This window comes from Anthonomus grandis, chromosome 1 (genome assembly GCF_022605725.1).
Source record: "Anthonomus grandis grandis chromosome 1, icAntGran1.3, whole genome shotgun sequence".
Lineage (NCBI taxonomy): Eukaryota > Metazoa > Arthropoda > Insecta > Coleoptera > Curculionidae > Anthonomus > Anthonomus grandis.
Window position 1 is genome coordinate 26,247,635 of NC_065546.1, and position 20,492 is coordinate 26,268,126.

General features: G+C 36.5%; 1 protein-coding gene across 7 annotated transcripts in view; it reads right to left on the minus strand.

The window, feature by feature from the left end:
• The window catches only part of LOC126743543 (uncharacterized), a 245,398-nt gene that overhangs the window by 115,416 nt on the left and 109,490 nt on the right, over nt 1-20,492 (minus strand). For all 7 annotated transcript variants that reach the window (XR_007662924.1, XM_050450707.1, XM_050450699.1 and 4 more), the window contains one exon: nt 13,565-13,767. Coding sequence is in view for 6 of the 7 variants with exons in the window: in XM_050450707.1 (XP_050306664.1) it covers nt 13,565-13,767 (203 nt within the window). In the remaining variant the exon portion in view is untranslated. The remainder of the gene's footprint in view (nt 1-13,564; nt 13,768-20,492) is intronic.

Here is a 20,492-nt window from a genome sequence, read left to right on the forward strand (position 1 = left end):
AAATGAAGACCTGATAAGGACCATGAAAGATGACCTAAAGAAAGAAAATGAAGACCTGATTCGAACCATGAAAGATGACTTACTTAATTTAAAAAATAATCTTAAAAAGGAGCAGGAGGAACGAGACAGAAAACAAGAGAAACGAGTTTTACAACTTAAAGAAGATCTGGAGAAGAATCAGAAACAATTAATGACTAACTTTGAAGCAACAGTAGAAGAAGAATTGGGGCAAGTACAAAAAAAGATCCCAGAACTAGAGATGAAAGTAAAACGGACTCCTCTTCATCCCGATCCTGGAATTCAAACAATGATGAAAGTAAAGCCACCAAAATTCGACGGCAAAGAAGCTTGGAGTATGTATGCTGGAATAACGAAGAAAAGGCAATCAATCTTAAGCTAAGCCTTAGAGGAGAAGCTACAGAAATATTAAGAATGGTGCCATCTGAGGATCAGCTCAATTTCGACGTACTGGTGCGTACCTTAGAGATGAGATACGGTGAAGCCCATCTACAACAAGTATACCAGGTTCAATTGAAATCTAGAAGACAACAACTTGAGGAAGAACTCCAACAGTTTGAGGCCGATGTTGCTCGATTGGTAAATCTGGCTTACTCTTCAGCCCCAACAGAGTTCCGAGAACAAATTTCTATAAATTGTTTTATTGACGGAGTTCGAGATCCAGATACTAACCACGCTCTAAGGATGGCTCATCATAAAAGTATATCAGAAGCTTTGGCCCATGGACTAGAGTATGAGGCAGCTTTTCAAGCAACTAGAAGGCAGACACGAATAAGACAAATCAGAACTTCGGAAAGTGATCTCGAAGACCGCCTAAAGAAGATTGAATCATTATTAGCGAGGAAACCTAAAAGACCATTGCAATGCTGGAATTGCAATGAGGAGGGGCACCTTAAACGTCAATGCCCCAAGCCTTTAAGAGATCCAAGGAACCAGGAAAACTTCAACAAGCTGGCTGGGTGCTACCAAGCCCCACGTATAAGACTAAACCAGCTGCCACATCCTGGAGAGAGCTTGGTAGTACCGGGGAAAATATGCGGCCGTGAATGTGAGATGGTAGTGGATACAGGATCAAGTCATACTATCGTGAAGCCGAACATCGTAGCACACTGTAGGCTCTCAGCACCACCCAATTTAATTCTGGAGTCTGCAAATGGAAAAAGGATCCCGGTTTCTTGGATTGCATGAAGCTACAGTTACAATTGGCTTAACAATATTCCAACAGCCAGTACTAGTGGCAGAAATCATGGATGATGTCATATTAGGATTAGATGTTATGAATGCTCAGCAGTTTAAAATGGATGTATATAACCGGATATTGACGACGAGAAATGAAGAGATTTTTATGCACCACCTATATGAAGATAAAGTAAATACCAGAGTCGTTAAGTTATTCAAGGATGTTACTATACCAGGAAATGCAGAGGTGGTGGTTTATGCTACAACTGGAGGAAAAGAGGGAGAAACTGTTTTGATTGAGCCCATGGAAAACTGCAAACTATATGGTCAAGGAATTTTTCCAGCCAAGACGTTATCTACACAGAAGAAATCTACTATTTTGGTTCGAATGGTAAATTTAAAAGGATATGATCAACACCTGAAACAAGGAGAGAACATTGGCGTATGCTCTGAAGTAGTGGCAGTCATGAAAAATGCTGATAGAAGTCGTTATTCAAACAGACCTTTTCCTGTATGTTTACAAAACCTATTTGAAGAATCTTCTGCCAATTTAACCATGGACCAGTGTAGTAAATTGCGACGTCTTCTTGAAGAAAATCAAGATGTGTTTTCCTTGCACGATAAAGACCTGGGAAGAACTGATTTGGTGCAGCATCGAATTAACACTGGAGACAATGCTCCGATTAAACAAGCACCTCGAAGAATTCCGATAGCTAAACAAGGAGAAGTTTCCTCAATGCTTCAAGAAATGAGGACACAAGGAGTGATAGAACCTTCTCAGAGTCCTTGGACATCTCCAGTTGTGCTAGTGAAGAAAAAGGATGGATCCACTAGATTTTGTGTAGACTATCGGCGATTAAATGACATTACCAAGAAAGACAGTTATCCCCTACCAAAAATTGACGACACCCTGGACACGCTATCAGGTTCACAATGGTTCTCAACACTCGATCTAAAGAGTGGATACTGGCAGGTAAAGATGCACCCAGAAGATAAGGAAAAGACCGCATTATCGACTGGAACAGGACTTTGGTAGTTTACAGTAATGTCCTTTGAACTCTGCAATGCTCCAGCTACCTTTGAGAGACTTATGGACACAGTTTTACGTGGAATGACTTGGGACTCATGTTTAGTTTATCTGGATGACGTTATCATACTGGGGAAAACATTTGAAGATCATTTGAAGAATATTCAAAAGGTATTTGTTAAACTGCGAGAGGCCAACCTGAAGCTAAGTCCTAAAAAATGTTGCTTATTTCAAAAAGAAGTTCGATACCTTGGCCATGTAATATCAGAAAAAGGTGTCAAGACTGATCCAGATAAAGTAGAGGCGATCGAAAAATGGCCACGACCCACTGACAAACACCAGTTAAGAATCTTTCTGGGCCTTTGTACCTATTACAGAAGATTTGTAAGAAATTTCGCTAATCTTGCAAAGCCTCTACATAAGCTCACGGAGGACAAAGTGGTATTTAGTTGGTCAACAGACTGTGAAGAAGCATTTCAACGGTTAAAAAGAGCACTATACACATCCCCAATTTTGACATATCCGATTCCTGGACAACCTTTTATTTTAGATACCGATGCGAGTAATGTTGGAATTGGGGCCGTTCTATCACAAAAATATGAAGATGGCGAGCAAGTGATAGCTTATTTTAGTAAAACGTTATCAAAACCAGAAAGAAACTATTGTGTCACCAGACGAGAGCTTTTGTCAGCAGTAAAAGCTATTGAACATTTCCATAAATATTTGTATGGTCAACGATTTATCCTTAGAACCGACCATGCTTCGTTGAAATGGTCGTTTCAGTTTAAAAACCCCGAAGGACAAATAGCAAGGTGGCTTCAACGATTGCAAGAGTATGACTTTACAATAGAACATAGGAAAGGCGCATATCACCAAAATGCCGATGCTTTATCGAGAAGACCCTGTATTGAAACATGTCAACATTGTTTTAAAAAGGAATCAAAACAGCATTCAGAGATATTTACTTGTAATCATATTGGCCTTCACAGTTCTAAAGAGTGGAATGTAGCTAGTTTAATCCAAGATCAGTGTGATGACCCAGTATTTGGTCTTATTTACGAACTGAAATCTCGAGAAATTTCAAAACCAGAATGGAAAGACATTTCTGACAAATATCCAGAACTTAAAGCTTATTGGTCTCAATGGAATTCATTGGTTATAAAAGATGGATTATTAAAAAGAGTCTGGGAGAGCGCAGATGGAAAAGAAAAGACATATCTGACAGTCCTTCTTCGAAAACGTATTCCGGAAGTCCTTGAAGCTGTTCATGGCGGTGTCGGCGGAGGACATTTTGGAGTTAGTAAGACCTTGGCAAAAGTGAGAGAACGGTTTTACTGGCTGAACAGTCATCAAGATGTTGAACGCTGGTGCCGACAGTGTGAGCAGTGTTCGTCAAGCAAGGGCCCAAAAACCCGGACAAGAGGAAAGATGATGCAGTATCTTGTTGGTGCACCCTTTGAGCGAATTGCCATAGACGTAGCAGGACCCTTTCCTACTAGTAGCTCCGGAAACCGATATGCTCTTGTTGCTATGGATTACTTTAGTAAGTGGCCCGAGGTTTATCCGATTCCAAACCAAGAAGCAACGACAGTAGCTGAAGTGCTGTTCCAGAACTGGATTTGTCGATTTGGTGTACCCAGAGAGATACATTCAGACCAAGGAAGGAACTTTGAGTCACAAATATTCCAACAAGTATGCCAGTTGCTGGGAATCAATAAGACCCGTACAACCCCACTACACCCTCAGTCTGATGAAATGGTTGAAAGATTTAACCGCACATTTGAAACCTATTTAAGGATGGTAGTAAACTCTAAGCAAACCGACTGGAATACCTGTATACAACCATTCCTATTGGCATATCGTTCATCTATCTACAAGTCAACTGGAAAAAGCCCGGCAAAAGTTGTCTACGGTGATGAACTTCGTTTACCTTTGGACATTATTACTGGAAGATCCCATAAGTCTGAAACCCTTGAGGAGTATGTCGACCATTTACAAGAGCGTTTACAAATTGTTCACGAACAAGCACGGGATAAACTTCATCTAGAAAGTAACAGAATGAAATCACGTTATGACATAAAGGCAAATTCTACCGGTTTTAAGCCTGGGGATAAAGTCTGGTTATACATTCCACGGAGGACGAAGGGCAAGTCACCAAAGCTCCAGAAGGATTGGGAAGGTCCATTCAAGGTGGTCACCAGAATCAACGACGTGGTGTACCGTATCCAGCGACATCCGACAGCGAAGATGAAAATTGTAAACATCGTCCGGCTAGCGCCCTATTATGACTCAGGTGGTCCCATGTTTGATCGGGACGATCAAACTTGAGAGGGGAGCAGTATTATGAAAATGTAAATACGTTAATTATTCTGCTAGTTTTTGTACAATTTTATTAGTATTCTGTGGTTAAAGTTGATTCGTAGGGTTTCTTTAGGGTTCTACTTACGTTTGGTTTATTATTTTCATCTATAGTGTTTAGTTTTTAGGTAGTTCATCTTGTTTGAGAGCCCCATTTTGGCCCCAATTTAGGTTATTTAGGTTATATTATTGTAAATCCCTGTAGTTCTAATTTTCTAGAATTTGTATACTTGCTTGCTTTGACTGTCAGTATTCTCCTAAAATTATTGGTCTCTTTGGGCAAAAACAATGAAGATAATTCTAAATATTTCGAAACTGTTCCATCGGGTTTTAAAAAGGACGCGCTTCGTGACAAATCATTCAGTTTTAATTGTTTAGTCAGTTTTTACCTTGGAAACAATTAAACGACAGTCAAAGCGAGTTAGGTTAGTGTTTTTGACGTTGACAATAAAAGTGTGTTCCCGAATTTCGTTACAATATGAAAGCTGTAAAAAACAAAAAGCGGAATTATATATTTCTAGGTCTACTTAATGTAAAATTATAGATTTTAAACTATATTCATAGCACTAAATTTATTTTTTTTTAAAACTTAATAATTTAAAGTTAATAATGAAAACTTGACATATCACTTGTAATTTTTAAGGAAGTCGTATTTTAGAACAGCATTTTGCTAGGCATTAAATTACGCAACTTTTTATTAGTTTAACCGACTTTGTATATACGACTGTTTTCGAGATTCCTAAGCTGGTCATCCATATCTTAGGACTATTATACACTAAATTTGGTAAACATTGATTTTTTGAAAATAAGTGTATACCTGTTCAATATTTTTGTTTTACAAAAAAGTAGAAACATCTCAAAAATAACGCGGCTACTCCATAATTACAATAAAATCTGGACACCCAGTACAGAGCCAGCGAGATGTCGTTTGTTACATGTCAACCTTAAAAACCCTGTAAAAGTCAGCCGCATCATAATAAGCTAATTTATTTTTTTTTAATAAAAAAGTGACCACCATGTGTGCAGTATTTAGAAAATCACGCTGTAAAATAAAAACATCTGTTATTTTTTTCTTAACGGCAAGTAAGTTTCATAAGAAACTATTATGCCAACTATTACGAAAACTATCCAAAAATAAATTATTGCTTATAATTTATTCGAAATATTACTTATCACAATTTATTATCCATTGATCACAAATGTTCTTAATTTTAATAGGAAACATAAACATTCTAACTGTAAGTTTCTTCGTGAATTTCCACAATTAAAATATCCATTTTTGGTACCACTCGGGCGTTTTTTAGTATTATTATTCATTATTAGTATTATTATTTAGTATTATTATTAAAATAGCATAGCTAATAATAAGAACTGCGACACATACTACGCCGTGAAAATTCAGCAATGCAAGGCGGCAGTTGTTATAATTAATTTTTTGTTTCCGTCGAATGGTCAATACAACCCGGTGGGTGAAGGCGGTTGAATTTCTAAAACGTGGCAACGAGGGAGATGTTATACGTCGATGGTCCCCTGCTTAAACGGACGATTTGGGATTTTACCGATTTTACTATTGGAGTAGGTGTCTGTTGCGTGGCTAGTTTGATCTGTGATTTAATTAATCATTAAATTATAGCTTTGTTCGCGGTGAGAGTCTTGGACAAGTTCAGAATTACTTCGCATGCCCATTGTTAAAAAGAGCGTTCGCGGTGACCAGTCTTGAACTTCTAGTTCAAAATCCTGCTGTTTGCGGATATTTTGTTACTTGTTTGTGATCAATTTGTAACTAGTTCAATCAATCTTTGGACTCATTAGCATCTCAACTCAATTCTGAGCTCTGGACTTGCGCAGTTTTAGGGATTCTTGTTTAATTAAATCGATTTGGTTTTAGATTACTTGTCCATGATAAAATTACCATGTCTGATCATTGGTTCCAGTAATGAGGACTTGGAGAAACTCTCAGAAGTTACCGATGTTCCCAAAAATGTTAGATATTTTGATTGTCCCACAATCTGATGATAACCTATATTTTTAACATTTTCGAATGAACTCAGCACTGACGAATGAACTGTAAACTGGTAGACGATTTGCTGCTTCTCCATATTATAAAGAACAGAAAGGAGGGTCAGAAAAAATACCTCCATTAAAATTTATTACAGTATTTCTTAGTCATTTCTCTAACGCGGCCTAGCCAGCTTAGAGGACTGCCCTTTCAACTGGCGAAAAATCTCGATGGATGTAGTGGTGCCAGGTGGCACCTGTGGTAGGACTCTGCTGCAACCATCGGGGGGATACAGTTACGGCTGCCGGATCCTCCTGAAAGGAAAAGTCTTGACCACATCGACTCGTGGTTGAGCCGACTCTTAAGCTTTTCTTCAGTTCCTCATATACATCACCCTAACACAACACTTATACACATAAGCACGCGCACTAAGTTTAAAACATGACAACAAACATCACCAAATTAAAAAAGGAATTACGGACACAGGAAAGGGACGTCGGAGAAAAAGAGTCCATAAATAAGACAGAATAAAGACGAATGCCCACCAGGCCCAGACCCGCAGCCGTAACCTCCAAGCCACCAGAAGGGAAGCCTTGGCCAGGTAAGACGGCTACCCCTACACCCACGGATGTCCCCCATGGCGTAATTAAGGGTAAGTCAAATCAATCTCCAACATAGTCAAAATGCAACTGCCGAATTGGCGAGCATCATGACTGGTAAGGCTGGAGAGAGTGTATTAATACAAGAACCTTACTTTTTTAGGGAACAAATAAGAGCACTAGGGGCCACCGGCTTCAAACTTATAGCCGGTGTTGAAGGAGACCAGAGGCCCAGAACGTGTATCTTAGTATCCAGGGAGCTTCAAATAACACCTTTAACACAAGTAAGTTCCAAGGATGCTACGGCAGCTCTGCTGGACTACATGGTAAGTGGCACAAAATATAAGTTAATAATATGCAGTTTATATCTTCCGTATGATAATGGACAACTTCTCCCGACGGAAGAACTAAAAAGGTTGATAAAATACGGTTGGGATAGTGTTCCAAGTACGGATACCAACGCGAGGAATACGGCATTATTAGAATATGTAGTATCGCAAAACCTTGAGGTAACAAACGTAAATGCGGAACCGACTTTTGTCAATAGAGTTAGACAAGAGGTTATTGTTATAACGCTGGCAACACTGTTATTTGCGGATAGGGTTGAAAACTGGATGGTATCACAGGACGTAACAATGTCCGACCATAGAATGATCCGATTCGAAATCGGTTCGTATAAGGAGGAATAGTTCCTTAAGAGAAACCCGAGGGCTACCGACTAGACCAAATTTAAAGAGGGCCTTGTTCAGTCTATGAGTACTCTAGGTGGAGCCATATCCTCCAAAGAGGCTAAACAGTATACTCATCAGTTCTTACGAGGCTACATGTCCTCCCAGGAGAGTTGGCAATAAGAGATTGCCCTGGTGGAATGACACTTTGGACCGTCTCAAAAAAGACGTAAAAAGATCGCACCACCGCGCTCTCAAGGGTGGAACTCAAGTGAACTGGGATGTATACCTAACAGCTAGAAGGAGATCCAAAAACAAAGTCCGATGATGCAAAAGAGACTGCTGGTGCAAGTTCTGTGAAGAGATGGAATGTCTCTCAGACACAGCCCGTCTTCTGAAGCTTCTGGGCTCTGACAGGAAAACCGAGATAGAATGCCTTAAGAAAGGTGAACTATGGATCTCAAACAAAGAAAAGACCATCGAGCTTCTCCTTAAAACTCACTTTCCTGAAGAAGAAAACGCTTCACCTTGGGGTGAGGAACGGGCAGATCCGGAGCCGGACTGGAACCTCGCCAAAAATATAGTAACAGACGAAGCCATAGCTTGGGCAGTGGATGAGTTTAGTCCATCATCTTGTCAGGTGGGTCGAAACGGCGCTGGAAGACCGGATGATCAGTGCTACACTGGAAGACTGACGTGTCGAGGCCAGGGTAAAGGGCGGCTGCCTGCAAGGCAGTTGCCTTTCGCCACACCTTTGGTGCCTGGTGATGGACAGTCTCCTGAGGAAGCTAGAATTTAAAGGATTCTATGCACAGGCATACGCGGACGACGGACTAGTGATGATCACGGGTAAATTGGTGAACATAGGTACAAGATGGGGTCTAAAACCCCACGTTCTCCAGTGGCTTTATACCGCAGTTATACGACCGATGATCTCGTACGCATCCGTGGTATGGTGGATAGCCGTATTGAAGATCATCAACGCCCAAACGCTGACCCGACTGCAAATACTGGTTTGCTTGGGAATTACTGAAGCTATGAGAACAACACCTGCGGCACCACTAAATATTCTTCTTGGGCTACCGGACCTCCCAGTCTGGATTGAGAGGGCGGCGTATAAAAGGATGAAGGATAGCGGAGGGTGGCGCAATGTTCACTTAGGACAAGGCTATATGACGATTGCTCTCAGGATGTGTAAGAACATACCAATTCTGACATCCAGATGCACTACAGAAAGTGAAAAACTAAGGTTAAAGAAGGGGTTTCAAGTCGATATCCCGACAAGAGAAGAATGGTCAGCAAACCAAATTAAAGAGCCAAGTGGTTTTCAGGCCTGGTACACAAATGTATCGTGGATGAAAAGCACCAATTCAGCCGGAGCTGGAGTGTACAGGATTGAAACAAACACAGGGGAATCCTTCACGCTAGGGAAACAACACAGTTTTCCAAGCGGAGGTGTTTACTATACACGAAGTAGCAAACAAACGAGAGGCATTGGAAGGTAACAGGGGATTTGCATCTACTCTGATAGTCAAGCTGCCCTCAAGGCGATTCAGAAACCCAGGGCTAGCTCAGCGCTAGTCCAGGAATGCAGAGATACATTTGAAAGGCTTGCAGCACACAGAGAAGTGAGACTGTGGTGGGTCCCAGGACACCAAGGTGTCGAGGGCAATGAGCGGGCCGACGAACTGACAAGACAGGGTTCCGTTAACTCCTTCGTAGGCCCTGAACCTTGTCTCGGTCTTAGTAAAAAACAAATCTCCCAGGCACTTAATAATTGGGGCTGGGAAAAAACAGGGAAGAATTGGAGGAGAAAACGAAAGAAGGATGTAGACAGGCCAAGGAAATGATACCAGACCATGACGACTCTAAAGCAAGGTGACTGCTAAGTCACCCGACAAAGTATCAAAGACTTGGTGGGAATCCTCACCGGGCAGAACAGTCTAAACAGGTATCTACACCTTCTTGGTATAAGAGAAAGCCCGCTCTGTCCGAATTGCGGTACAGGAGAGGAAACTTCATACCACATACTAGGTATCTGTGATAGATGGAGTCGCCTGAGAAGGAAAATTTTCAGAGTAACGACACTCTAACGGGAAGATCTTAAAGATCTGGACTGGGACAAGGTGCAAGCCTTTATTAAACTCAGACTCAGACTCAGATTCAGTGAAGTCCACGCATTGGGAGTGGAGGCATAGGGGTGGGTTGATCTGGGGTTGGTGAAAAGGGACTGTTCAGGCCTACTTGCCGAGCCCTAGCTCCCCCACCCTTACTACTACTACCACTATAGTTCAGTTCAGAGATCTATTAGAATCTTTGATGCGCCGCGAATAGTCCTGATGCCGGTGTTGCCGGTTTCGTAAACATGCATGTCCTATGACATGCATGTTTAAATTGCAAAATTTTCTGTGGAAAGAGTCAAAGTAATATTCTAAGCGATATTTAATCATTCCATTAAATAAATAAATGTTTTAAGCATTTTTTTAAGAATTTATACATTTGATTTGTAAAATTTGACTACATGCGCCCACGTACTATTTTGTTGGACGTCTGACCTCAGTCACAGCCACTCAAGCGTGAGAAGTTGCACAGGTCCGGCCTTAAAATTTATTTGTATTTAAAACTTTATTATTCGGGATTTTTGGGTTTAGTTTTATTAAATTTAAAATTCAGGATAGTTGATAGCAAGATAATATTTAATTTAGGTATAAAATTTAAGTACGTAAAATGAGTTTAACCAAAAATTTTAATTTAATAAGTTTAGTTTTTAACGCCATCAGTGGGGTGTTTATAACAAGTGACGAGAGAATAGGTGGTATGAATTACTTAGGCCCATTTATTCTGTGGATAAGGGCATTGAAGATTTACTTTTTGAACAAAAGGGTAAAATGTTTTGGTTTGTCTTCAAATTTTATATATTTCTTTTTTCTTGATTATTGAGATTTAATTTTACTTGGTGGTGATTATTAACGGGGATTTTGGCTGCCATATTAAATATCCTTTATTATTGTTTTTTTTTAAATTATTACATATTATGATATATTATTATAATAATATACTCATGAAAATCCCCATCTCTATATTTAGTACAAACTTCTTTGATAAAAAGTAATTATGTAGTCAGAAAAGCGGAAGAATATTTTTAAAAATAAACTTTTATATTAAAAATCATCTACCTGTCTTTATCTTACGCGTGTAAAAGACAAAAGTTTTACTTATTAAAAAAAACACACTTTACATCCTAAATGTAATATTTATTAATTTGTTTGCCTCATATTTAGTTATTGTGCATATTAGGAGAGATTAGATGAAAATAAACAAAAATAAATGCTTATACTAAAAACTAAAAATCTTATACAAAACACTACATTTGAAGTATACTGGATCCTAAACCTACAGTAAGGAAACTAAATACTTTTATAAATTTAACCACTCTTTTGAATCTGGCCTAAAGAGCTAATACAATTTTCTAAATTCTGTTTTTCTGCCTTTGTTTTTTAGCAGTTTCTTCCGTTAAAGAAGGAAACAGTTTCTCTGTTGTCGCTATGGATTCCAACTTCATCTCGCACATCAGCATATGGATACTAGAGCATTACATTATATATACTTTATTGTGTTGCTGAAGGACAAACAGGGGCAGTAAGCTGAAAAAAACAAAACTTTAAACTTGTTTAATTAATAAAAATAGGGTTTTCTTACTATGGCAAAAAAGGGACTTTTTTCCAGATAATCGAAATCATACATCAATCATAAATGTATCATACCATGTTTCGGCTAAACAATATATGGATCTTTCTTCCTTCCAAAATTTTTTAATTTTGTTCAAATATTCTATACATCACCTGACAATTCCATTACAGCAGGTCTTTTGTTAACCATCCTAAGCTTAAATCCAAGCTTTATCAGGTATCTCCGCAAGGTTGAGACTAAGAAATGTTTGTCGCTTGCCGATAAGGTACTTAACCATTACTATGGTCAGAATCTCATTGTTTTTGTATTTAGAATACACACTTTTCCTTAGCAATTTGGCAATATCCGTGTCAAGTCCCTTTAATTGTCCTGCATCTTTCCTTTTTATTATGTCTTTAATTCCTTTTTTTACAGGCATATTGTACTATAGGGAACCCCTGTTAAAAATGCTGTTTTTTGCAAAGCACTACAATCATTTGTGAACTGAGCATCATTCCTTAGATTGTTATAGACATTTAGATACATTTGTTTGGCGTCTGCACTTAAACAATTACGTTTTATAACTGCTTGGTTTTCTCCTGTAGCTTCTCCTTTCCTTGCTTTCTCAACACTAGAAAATGAACTATCAGAACTATGTAAGTCTAAATCACTGTCCAGATCACTCTTATTGTTTTCGTCACAAATGTTATTGTCTTTCTTGTGCACCCACGGTCTCCATAAGCCCGCACAAACACTTTCCTCTTCATTTGCCAAACTTTCCTGCCTATTTTCCCAGGATCGACACATTTTAAGGTCTTTAGGTATAATACCAAAACAAATCCACAAACACAAATTAAAAAAAACACACTTGCTCACAGTAAAAACTGCAAAAAATTTAGACAAATACAGGCCAAATTCTAAATTCTCCACATTCATAAACGTGTAAAAAGCAAAACAGGCAAAACCCATCAAATATTAATAACCTTAATAATTAAAGGTGATAGACCCATCCAACAACTATTTTAAAGGGGATAGACCCATTCTTAAAGATTTCTTTAAAAACACGTCCAAAGTAATACAAAAACAGCCCTAAAATTTATTTGGGTACTGCCCCGTAATTCTCAAAATCAGTGGGATAGAAAGAGATAGACAATCACTTTCACAACCTAAAGTAGAAATCGCCAGAACGCAGGTGTTTTATCTTTGTTCAATAGACTGGCTAAAAAGAGGTGACAAGTCTGTGAGTGCTGGAAATGTTTAAAATATTATTTTTTGTGATATTATTTTCTTTTTAATCATGGACATTTTCGAAAGAAAAATAAAAAATAGTATAAAACATGGAGTTTTACGTATATTTAAAATGATTTCATAGATAAACAATATAAAATTTTGCCATTTAAACATGTATATCATGCGACAATATAATCGACATAGGCGCACGGACTAGTTAATGCGGCATCTGCGTCACATCAAAGATTCTAATAGATCTCTGAACTGGACTTTACTAGTCATTTCTCTGCTTTAAATCCTTACTGTTAAAAGAAGTCCTTCCTAAACGAAACAATCGCAAAACATAACCTGTACTAACCCAAACAAATTTAGATGTTGACAGTCGCGGTTGAAATAAATTCTGAACTGATTATGAAAAACGCATGCGCATATCCTTAAAGGATGAATGGTTCCTGACTGGTCCGGGATGAGTTCAGAACTGTCACTGCAAACAAAGCTATTATAATGCTGTAACAATATTGTAATACTCTAAAAAATTAAGTAATTAATTAAATATCCACACTCATCCGTTATGGTGATTGGTTCCCTACCTATCAGTGTACCAACCGTTTTTTTCTCCCGACGTCCTAATAGTAACTGATAACAAATGTGTTCTATAATACGTTGTATTTATATAACATTCTAATACCGTCATTCCAGATTGCGCACTAATTGATACAAAATCATTATATCCACCAAAAGAACAATTTGAACAGAGTCTTGATGTTTTTTCTGCTTTTTTATTTAGTACTAAACATTACTTATCATAATAACTTACCACTTAGGTTTTTCCTTAAGGCTTTCATCGATAATATTTGAATTTAACTGAGATTTAACGATGGTTGGTTCATGTTCAACAACAACTACTGATGATTGCTCTTCTAACTTTTTTCTCATAATATCTCCAAAAACAGAACCATGTCTAATTGCTGCTGGTGTTTGCCTAAATTTATCTGCTTCAGCGGTTGCTCTAGAAATTACCTATAAAGAAATATTTTAAAATTATAATTACTAATTAATATAAAAGAAAGGTAAAAAATTATAAAATATATAAACGCTGATTTGTTACGAAAGTTAACTATATTATAACAAAAAAATTAAAAAATCCCTGTAAAGTCGGGAATGTAAAAAAATATAATTTTTCTTCTTAAGTGCCTCTCGAAGAAATCTCTCAGATTCAAGTAGAAAATAAAAAATAATATAGACTTTTCTATAAAAAAATTTCCTATAGGACCTCTATAGGAAATTCCCTACCCTCCCCTTCCTATACTGACCAAATTAAACTGACCTTGAATCTCAATCGCTGTGGCTGTGCTGTGTACGGAGGATCGTCAATGAAAACAAATTCAGGAGCGGTTGATTATTTTATCCACGGGAGTATTCTTTACTATTTTAATTTATAAAATAGGTTTATGTTACAACATTAATACAAATTTTTTATCTTATAAATTTTGAAGCACTAAGTATAAATTAATAAATATTTTACGTAATCAACACTACTAAGGACCTCTTAAAATGGAGTCCTTAAAAACAATTACCTTGTTTATTTTATCAGAGGCGGACTAGGTTGTACATTAAAATGCTCAAAGTTTTAGCACCCTGTATGGTAAAGACTCTGAAATAATAAATATGGATAGCTTGAACCTTAAACTAATGAAAAGAGCACTCTTGTTTTATTTTAATTAAAAAGGGCCATGATATGTTCATTTTTATAGTAAAACTTCTTTACGCACGCTTGAGTTGGGGAATAGGCTGCGATGCTGTAATGCGTTACGAAAGAGTTACGAAAAGTGTGATTGGGCACGGCGAATGGCAGTTGAGAAGGAAATATGAGTGGAGATAGAAAGAGAGAGACTTACGGTACATATTACTGTAGGAGCAAGAGAGAGCCGTGCGCGCGCACATTTTCATTCTCTCTTCCTCTCACAGCCAGTGCATGGAATATATATAGGGTGCCTCCGATTAAGTCGGCACTATTGGTATCTTTGTTAATATTTAAGATACAGGGTCGGTTAAATTAGCAAACTAGTAGGATTTTTTCTGTTGATTAAAATGGTGAAAACAGAAAAAAAATTGAACATCGCGTTTTCGTGAAAAATGTACTTTTGTTAAATAGAATTCCCTGTATATTATTACATAAATCAAAAGATAATTTTTTTAATAAAAAAGTTTATTTAAACTAATAGCCTAAACCTAAAAATAACAAAGTTATAGCGATATTAATAATTTTGTCAAATTTAGGCAAGTTGGCCTTGAACTTTTTGAGAGCAAAACAAATAAATCATTGTTTGAATAATAAAATGACAGTAGCCGTAGAGATTTTATGAAATAAATGAATACTGACAGTTACATGTTAGTAAAATTTGTGATTTGTGTAAAATCTAAATTAGTAAAATGCCTTTTACGCATATTGAAAAATGTGATATGTTAGAATCTTACCTTGTATGTCGAAAAAATAGTTACGTAGATACGTTTTCACCATTTTGACCAACAGAAAAAATCCTACTAGTTTGCTAATTTAACCGACCCTGTATCTTAAATATTAACAAAGATACCAATAGTGCCGACTTAATCGGAGGCACCCTGTATACAGTTCATCCGTAAAGTAGAGGATAAATTTAATAAAAATGAAATCGACCGTTTCTGAAAAAAAAATTATTATTTGGTTTGGGGTTTTCTACGTGGGAATTAAATATACAGGGTGACTCAAAAAAAAAGATATGACGTCATCAATATGTTTTTTAAATGTAAACCACCATTTTTTAATCTAGAATCAGAAAGAACGCATTTTTTTACAAAGAATATGATACAAATAAATAGTAGTTACACAAGCAATTTTCAACGAAAAATAATGATAAAATGTAAAATTAATTCCATTTGTAACCATCTTAATTGCTTATGTACCAACTACTCATTTGTACCATATCCTTTGTAGAAACATGCGTTCCTTCTGATTCTGCAATAAAAAACTACTCTAGCTACCGAACGGTTTGGAAAAACGTTATTCAGGTGGTTCCTTACAGAAATGAGGTGAGGCTCCATCAGGCATAAAATACATGTTTCGGCGTATGGCAAGTGACAAATGCTTTTATCCAGAAGATTATTTTGAAGGAACTTCAAATAAAGTTCTCATTCAGTTGTGGCGGTAATACGAATGGTCCAATTAAAAAATTGCCAATGATTCTTGTCCAGATATAAATTGATTGGCACTAATTTTAATGATGAGAAACAACAACGGCATGAGGATTTTCATCAGCTCATACATAAGAGTTATGTAAATTCACAATACTATTTTTTGAAACCCTGCTTTACCGGTAAAAAGAATGATACTATTGAAGTAATGATACTATTAGATTAGTTCGCTGTTGATCTAGCTAGTTCGCGAACTGTATTATATATATATCCGAGAAAAATCAGGAGTTAGTTCATGCACTTTTTGTAGATGATATGGGTATGACAGCTGTTCTTGGAGTACTTTATGTATTATTGTTTTCGGTGTATTAAGCTGAGCGGCTAATTTTTAAGTGCTCGTTGAAGGAGTATCAGCTACAGCATCCAAACTATTTTCCTTCAATATTTTCCTCCTTCTCTGACTAGCCTCAGTACTTTTTCCCCAAAACTTCCTAAAATTACAATAAGGAAAATCAATAATATCACCTTACAACAGGGCACCCACTGAATCGGCACGGCCCGTACGGCACGACCGGCTCCGCCACCGAATGCGAAGTCTCAAAGAGGCAAAAACTGCCGGTAGGCCGATGATCTGCTAATATTTAAGTACCTGTTTAGCAATCGTGGATGACTAACTATTGGTTAGTTAGATTAGCCTGTTTGCGTTTGTTTATATGATGACTAACGAGATTTTGATTGAAAAAGACAGAGTATATGCATTTTGATATGATCCGAAAGATCGTAACATAAGTTTTAAGAATATCTTTTTTAAATAATAAGATATCTATAGCAGCAGTTTCTCCTACATCTTAGTTTAGATAATTTATATCTAAAATAAAGGGTCATTGCCTTAAATGGGCTACTAGTTTGCAAGTGATTTGTATTTATTTTTTAAGTCGCTAAAAATTCTCCGCAAACTTATATGTGACATATGTCATAACGTATATATAACGTATATACATTAACTTATTATAATGTGTACATTAACAGGCTTCATTATTTTATCAATTTATAAAAATTATTCAAACGATAAAGCCCTATTTTATATAATTGTAAATATAGCTATTTATAACCATGCATGAAAAAATTTTTGGGCTCACTTAACTTTTAGATACGAAATGTTTAAAAGTTCATGAAACTTGGCAGTAGACATTCTAAAATACTTACCTCCTTCTCACCTCATCTTTTTGTTCAGCAGAGGCTGCAGCCAATACGAGAATTTCTTCTTCCGACGAACTACTCATATTCCGAATACTTTAAAGATTAACTTTTTTTTAAATTAGTGCGTCCTTCTACTTGAAAGGTCCAATTCCTCATAAAAGCCTACGCGTATCTGTAATGCGGATTCAATGGGCAGTGGTTACCGGCTACCGGCTGGCTGGCCGGTGCTGAGCGTTCCGGGCGGGCTGTGCCGATTTAGTGGGTGCCCTGCTAAATAAGTGCAGTCGCGTACCAGTTTCCCGTAGAAGTTGGTCAATTCGTTGAAATATTTTTTGATTTAGAATAGTGTGATTAGAGAATCTTTCTTGATACAACCTTTTTGCTTCAAATGCATTGCAAGACTCAAGGCCATATATAAGATGCATATCTGCATACTAAATAAATGTGAATTCTATATTCAAATTAAATTCATCGAGAAATCCAAAAATCAATAAATTATTTTTAAAATAAAGGATCAAAGTATTAACAACGTAAAAGATAGCAAGTTTTGAGAGATAGTTATTTGTTTATTGTGTACCATAGAAACTTTTGTAAGAATTGTGCGTTTATAAAAACAAAAAATGCCGAGAAAAGCACCTTAACGAAATTGTTTAAAAAAATATAAGTCTGTGTTTTTCTTAAAACGATAAAACACCGTGAAAAAAGAATATAATAAGTAAAGGACCTAATAATTCGAAATAATTAATTAAAAGCTTTATAAGTATGTTTAACTTGGGCTCCGTGACGTCTGACACACTCGCAGGTACGACGAATCGTGGACTGCTGCACTCGCCATAACAACTCTGCATTGTTCTTTATCATGTCATAATGAATCCTGATTCTCTGTAAAAGTTCCTCCCCCGTATCGACAGGAGTTGAATACACCAAAGTTTTAACCTCATAGGTGAAAATCCAATGGCGTTAGATCGGAAGACTGAGAGTCCAGACAATGTATCCTCCTCTACCTACCTACATACTAAATAAATGTGAATTCCATATTCAAATTAAATTCACCGAGAATTTCAAAAATCAATTAATTATTTTTGAAATAAAGGATCAAAGTATTAACAACGTAAAAGAAAGCAAGTTTTGAGAGATAGTTATTTGTTTATTTTTTTTTTTCAATTTTTTTGCAGGTTGTTTCTTTTAACAGCCACACTCCATTTTTTAAAACATATACTTTTTTAGATTCAACAACTTAAAATGGAACTTTGCTGTTATTTGAATACCTGTCGCATTGCTGAAAAAAAGAACATATCATGTTTTTTTAAATTAAAATAAAACAGTAATTCCTTTTTTTTCCAAAACGGTCTATTTATCGATAATAATTATTTCAGCGTCTTTATCATACAGGGTGTTCAAAATTTAAGCATTAAAATGTGATCCGCCCGTAAAATGGCCCGGTAAAATAAACAAAGAAATAAAAAATAAAAAAAAATAAAATAAAAAATAAACAAGAGCTCTTTAAACTCCGTTTTAAGAGCTCCTTAAAAGTGTCGAACACGTAAAATTTTTATTAAATTATGCCAGGTAATTTAGAAAATATTTAAGAAAAACCGATTTCAAGCGCTGTCTTTAAGTGGTCGTATCTTCGTAGGAAGAGCCATTAGGACATATTTTTATTGGAAAGTTCTGTAATATTTTTTTCTTTTCTACCTCAATCAATTCTACATTTTCCGGGACACTCTGTATCATTTGATAGGCATATTTTTTAATAACAAACTTCGTAATAAAAAATTATCATATCTTATAAAAGCTCCCTGTGGCGATTCTACAATTCAGTTACTATCTCTCTCTCTAAATTGGTTTTTGTGCCGTTAAAAACGTGCCATTTTTTAGACTCATTGCCATTTTATCTTAGGATTGCATGCACATAAATTCGTAAGTATTGATACTGTGTTATCGAACATTATGAGCTGATGTTTCCGATATTAGAATTTATATTATTTAACAGTTTATTCATTATTACGTTTTATTTAATACGTGGAATTAAGTCAGAAAAAACAACGATTCATTTTTGTTTGGATAAAAAAAATATTATACAAACAAAAATATCAAATAGCATATTATCCAATTTTATTTATATAGTTATATAGTTATTTATATAGTTATATAGTTATATTAAGTCCTTGTAATTTAAATTTTCCAGAATTTGTAGAGTTGCTTTGACTGTTAGTATTCGCTTGAAACTATTTGGTAGAAAATATATTGGTCTCCATCGACAAAAATAATCTAGAAAATTCTAAGAATTTCCAAATTGTTTCATGAATTTTTAAAAGACCAAGTTTCTTTTAAACGTCAGTTAACGCGAGCAGAGAATTCCCGACATAAAAGTGTATTACAGGAGTCAGTTTGTTCTAGAAAGGAGTATCTTTCAGTGAAATTTTGAGTTTTGCAGTGAAAAGATGGTTGCGATTAGATGATGATACGCCATTGTGATAAATATTTTCTAGGAACAAATATTAATTTATATTCAAGATATAAGATGTTAGTGTTTATTGCCATTTGAGCATAGAAAAATCTTAATAATAAAAATCTATTGTAGTCGTAATTTGCCACATTTAAAGTGAAAGTTAAAAGAGGCTCATGAGTTTTTAAACAAAAAATACACACCAAGATCGATTGCGGCTAAGCTTTGAAACCGAAAAAAACTTTAATAAGGGGAATGTTAATTGAGTTAGAAGTACTATTTTTCAAAATTAGTTTGGTTGATACAGGGTGTCCGAAAAAAGCGTGGTTTTATTAATTTAATTTTTTTTAAATGGAACCACTTATATTTGTTTTTCGAGTCTTATTAGAGGGAGTCATCCACTTTAACCCTAAAACAGTTTTTCCTAAATGAGACGTTGCCTAGTTATTAACAATTTGAACAAATTGTCACGAAAGTCTTGAAATTGAAATTGTCGAAACAGTGGGCTGCCAAGGCAGTTGTGCATATAGGTCTCCTGATGAACCCGTCATGCCCCACCGGGGGTTACCACAGCCCAACGGCCCTAGAGAAATCGATAAGGCTCTCTGGTCTGAAGGACTTAAAGTAACTCGGTGCACTGAAAGTGTTACCCAAGTATTTGAACCTGGCGCGCGTGAATGCTGGGCACTCCCCGACTACATGGTCAACGGTTTCATCCTCCTCACAGCACCACCGGCATTCCGGGTTGTCTGCAATACCGATGGTATGGAGATGGATTCTTAAGTGCCAGTGACCGGTTAAAAGACCTGTCACTAGCCGAATTTCGCGTCTTTTTAGGCGTAGTAGATTTTTGGTGAGACAGGCAGAGGGCCCACCTATGTGCGCTTTGGCCTGTCTCATACCAGGGGACTCCGTCCATCTTCGG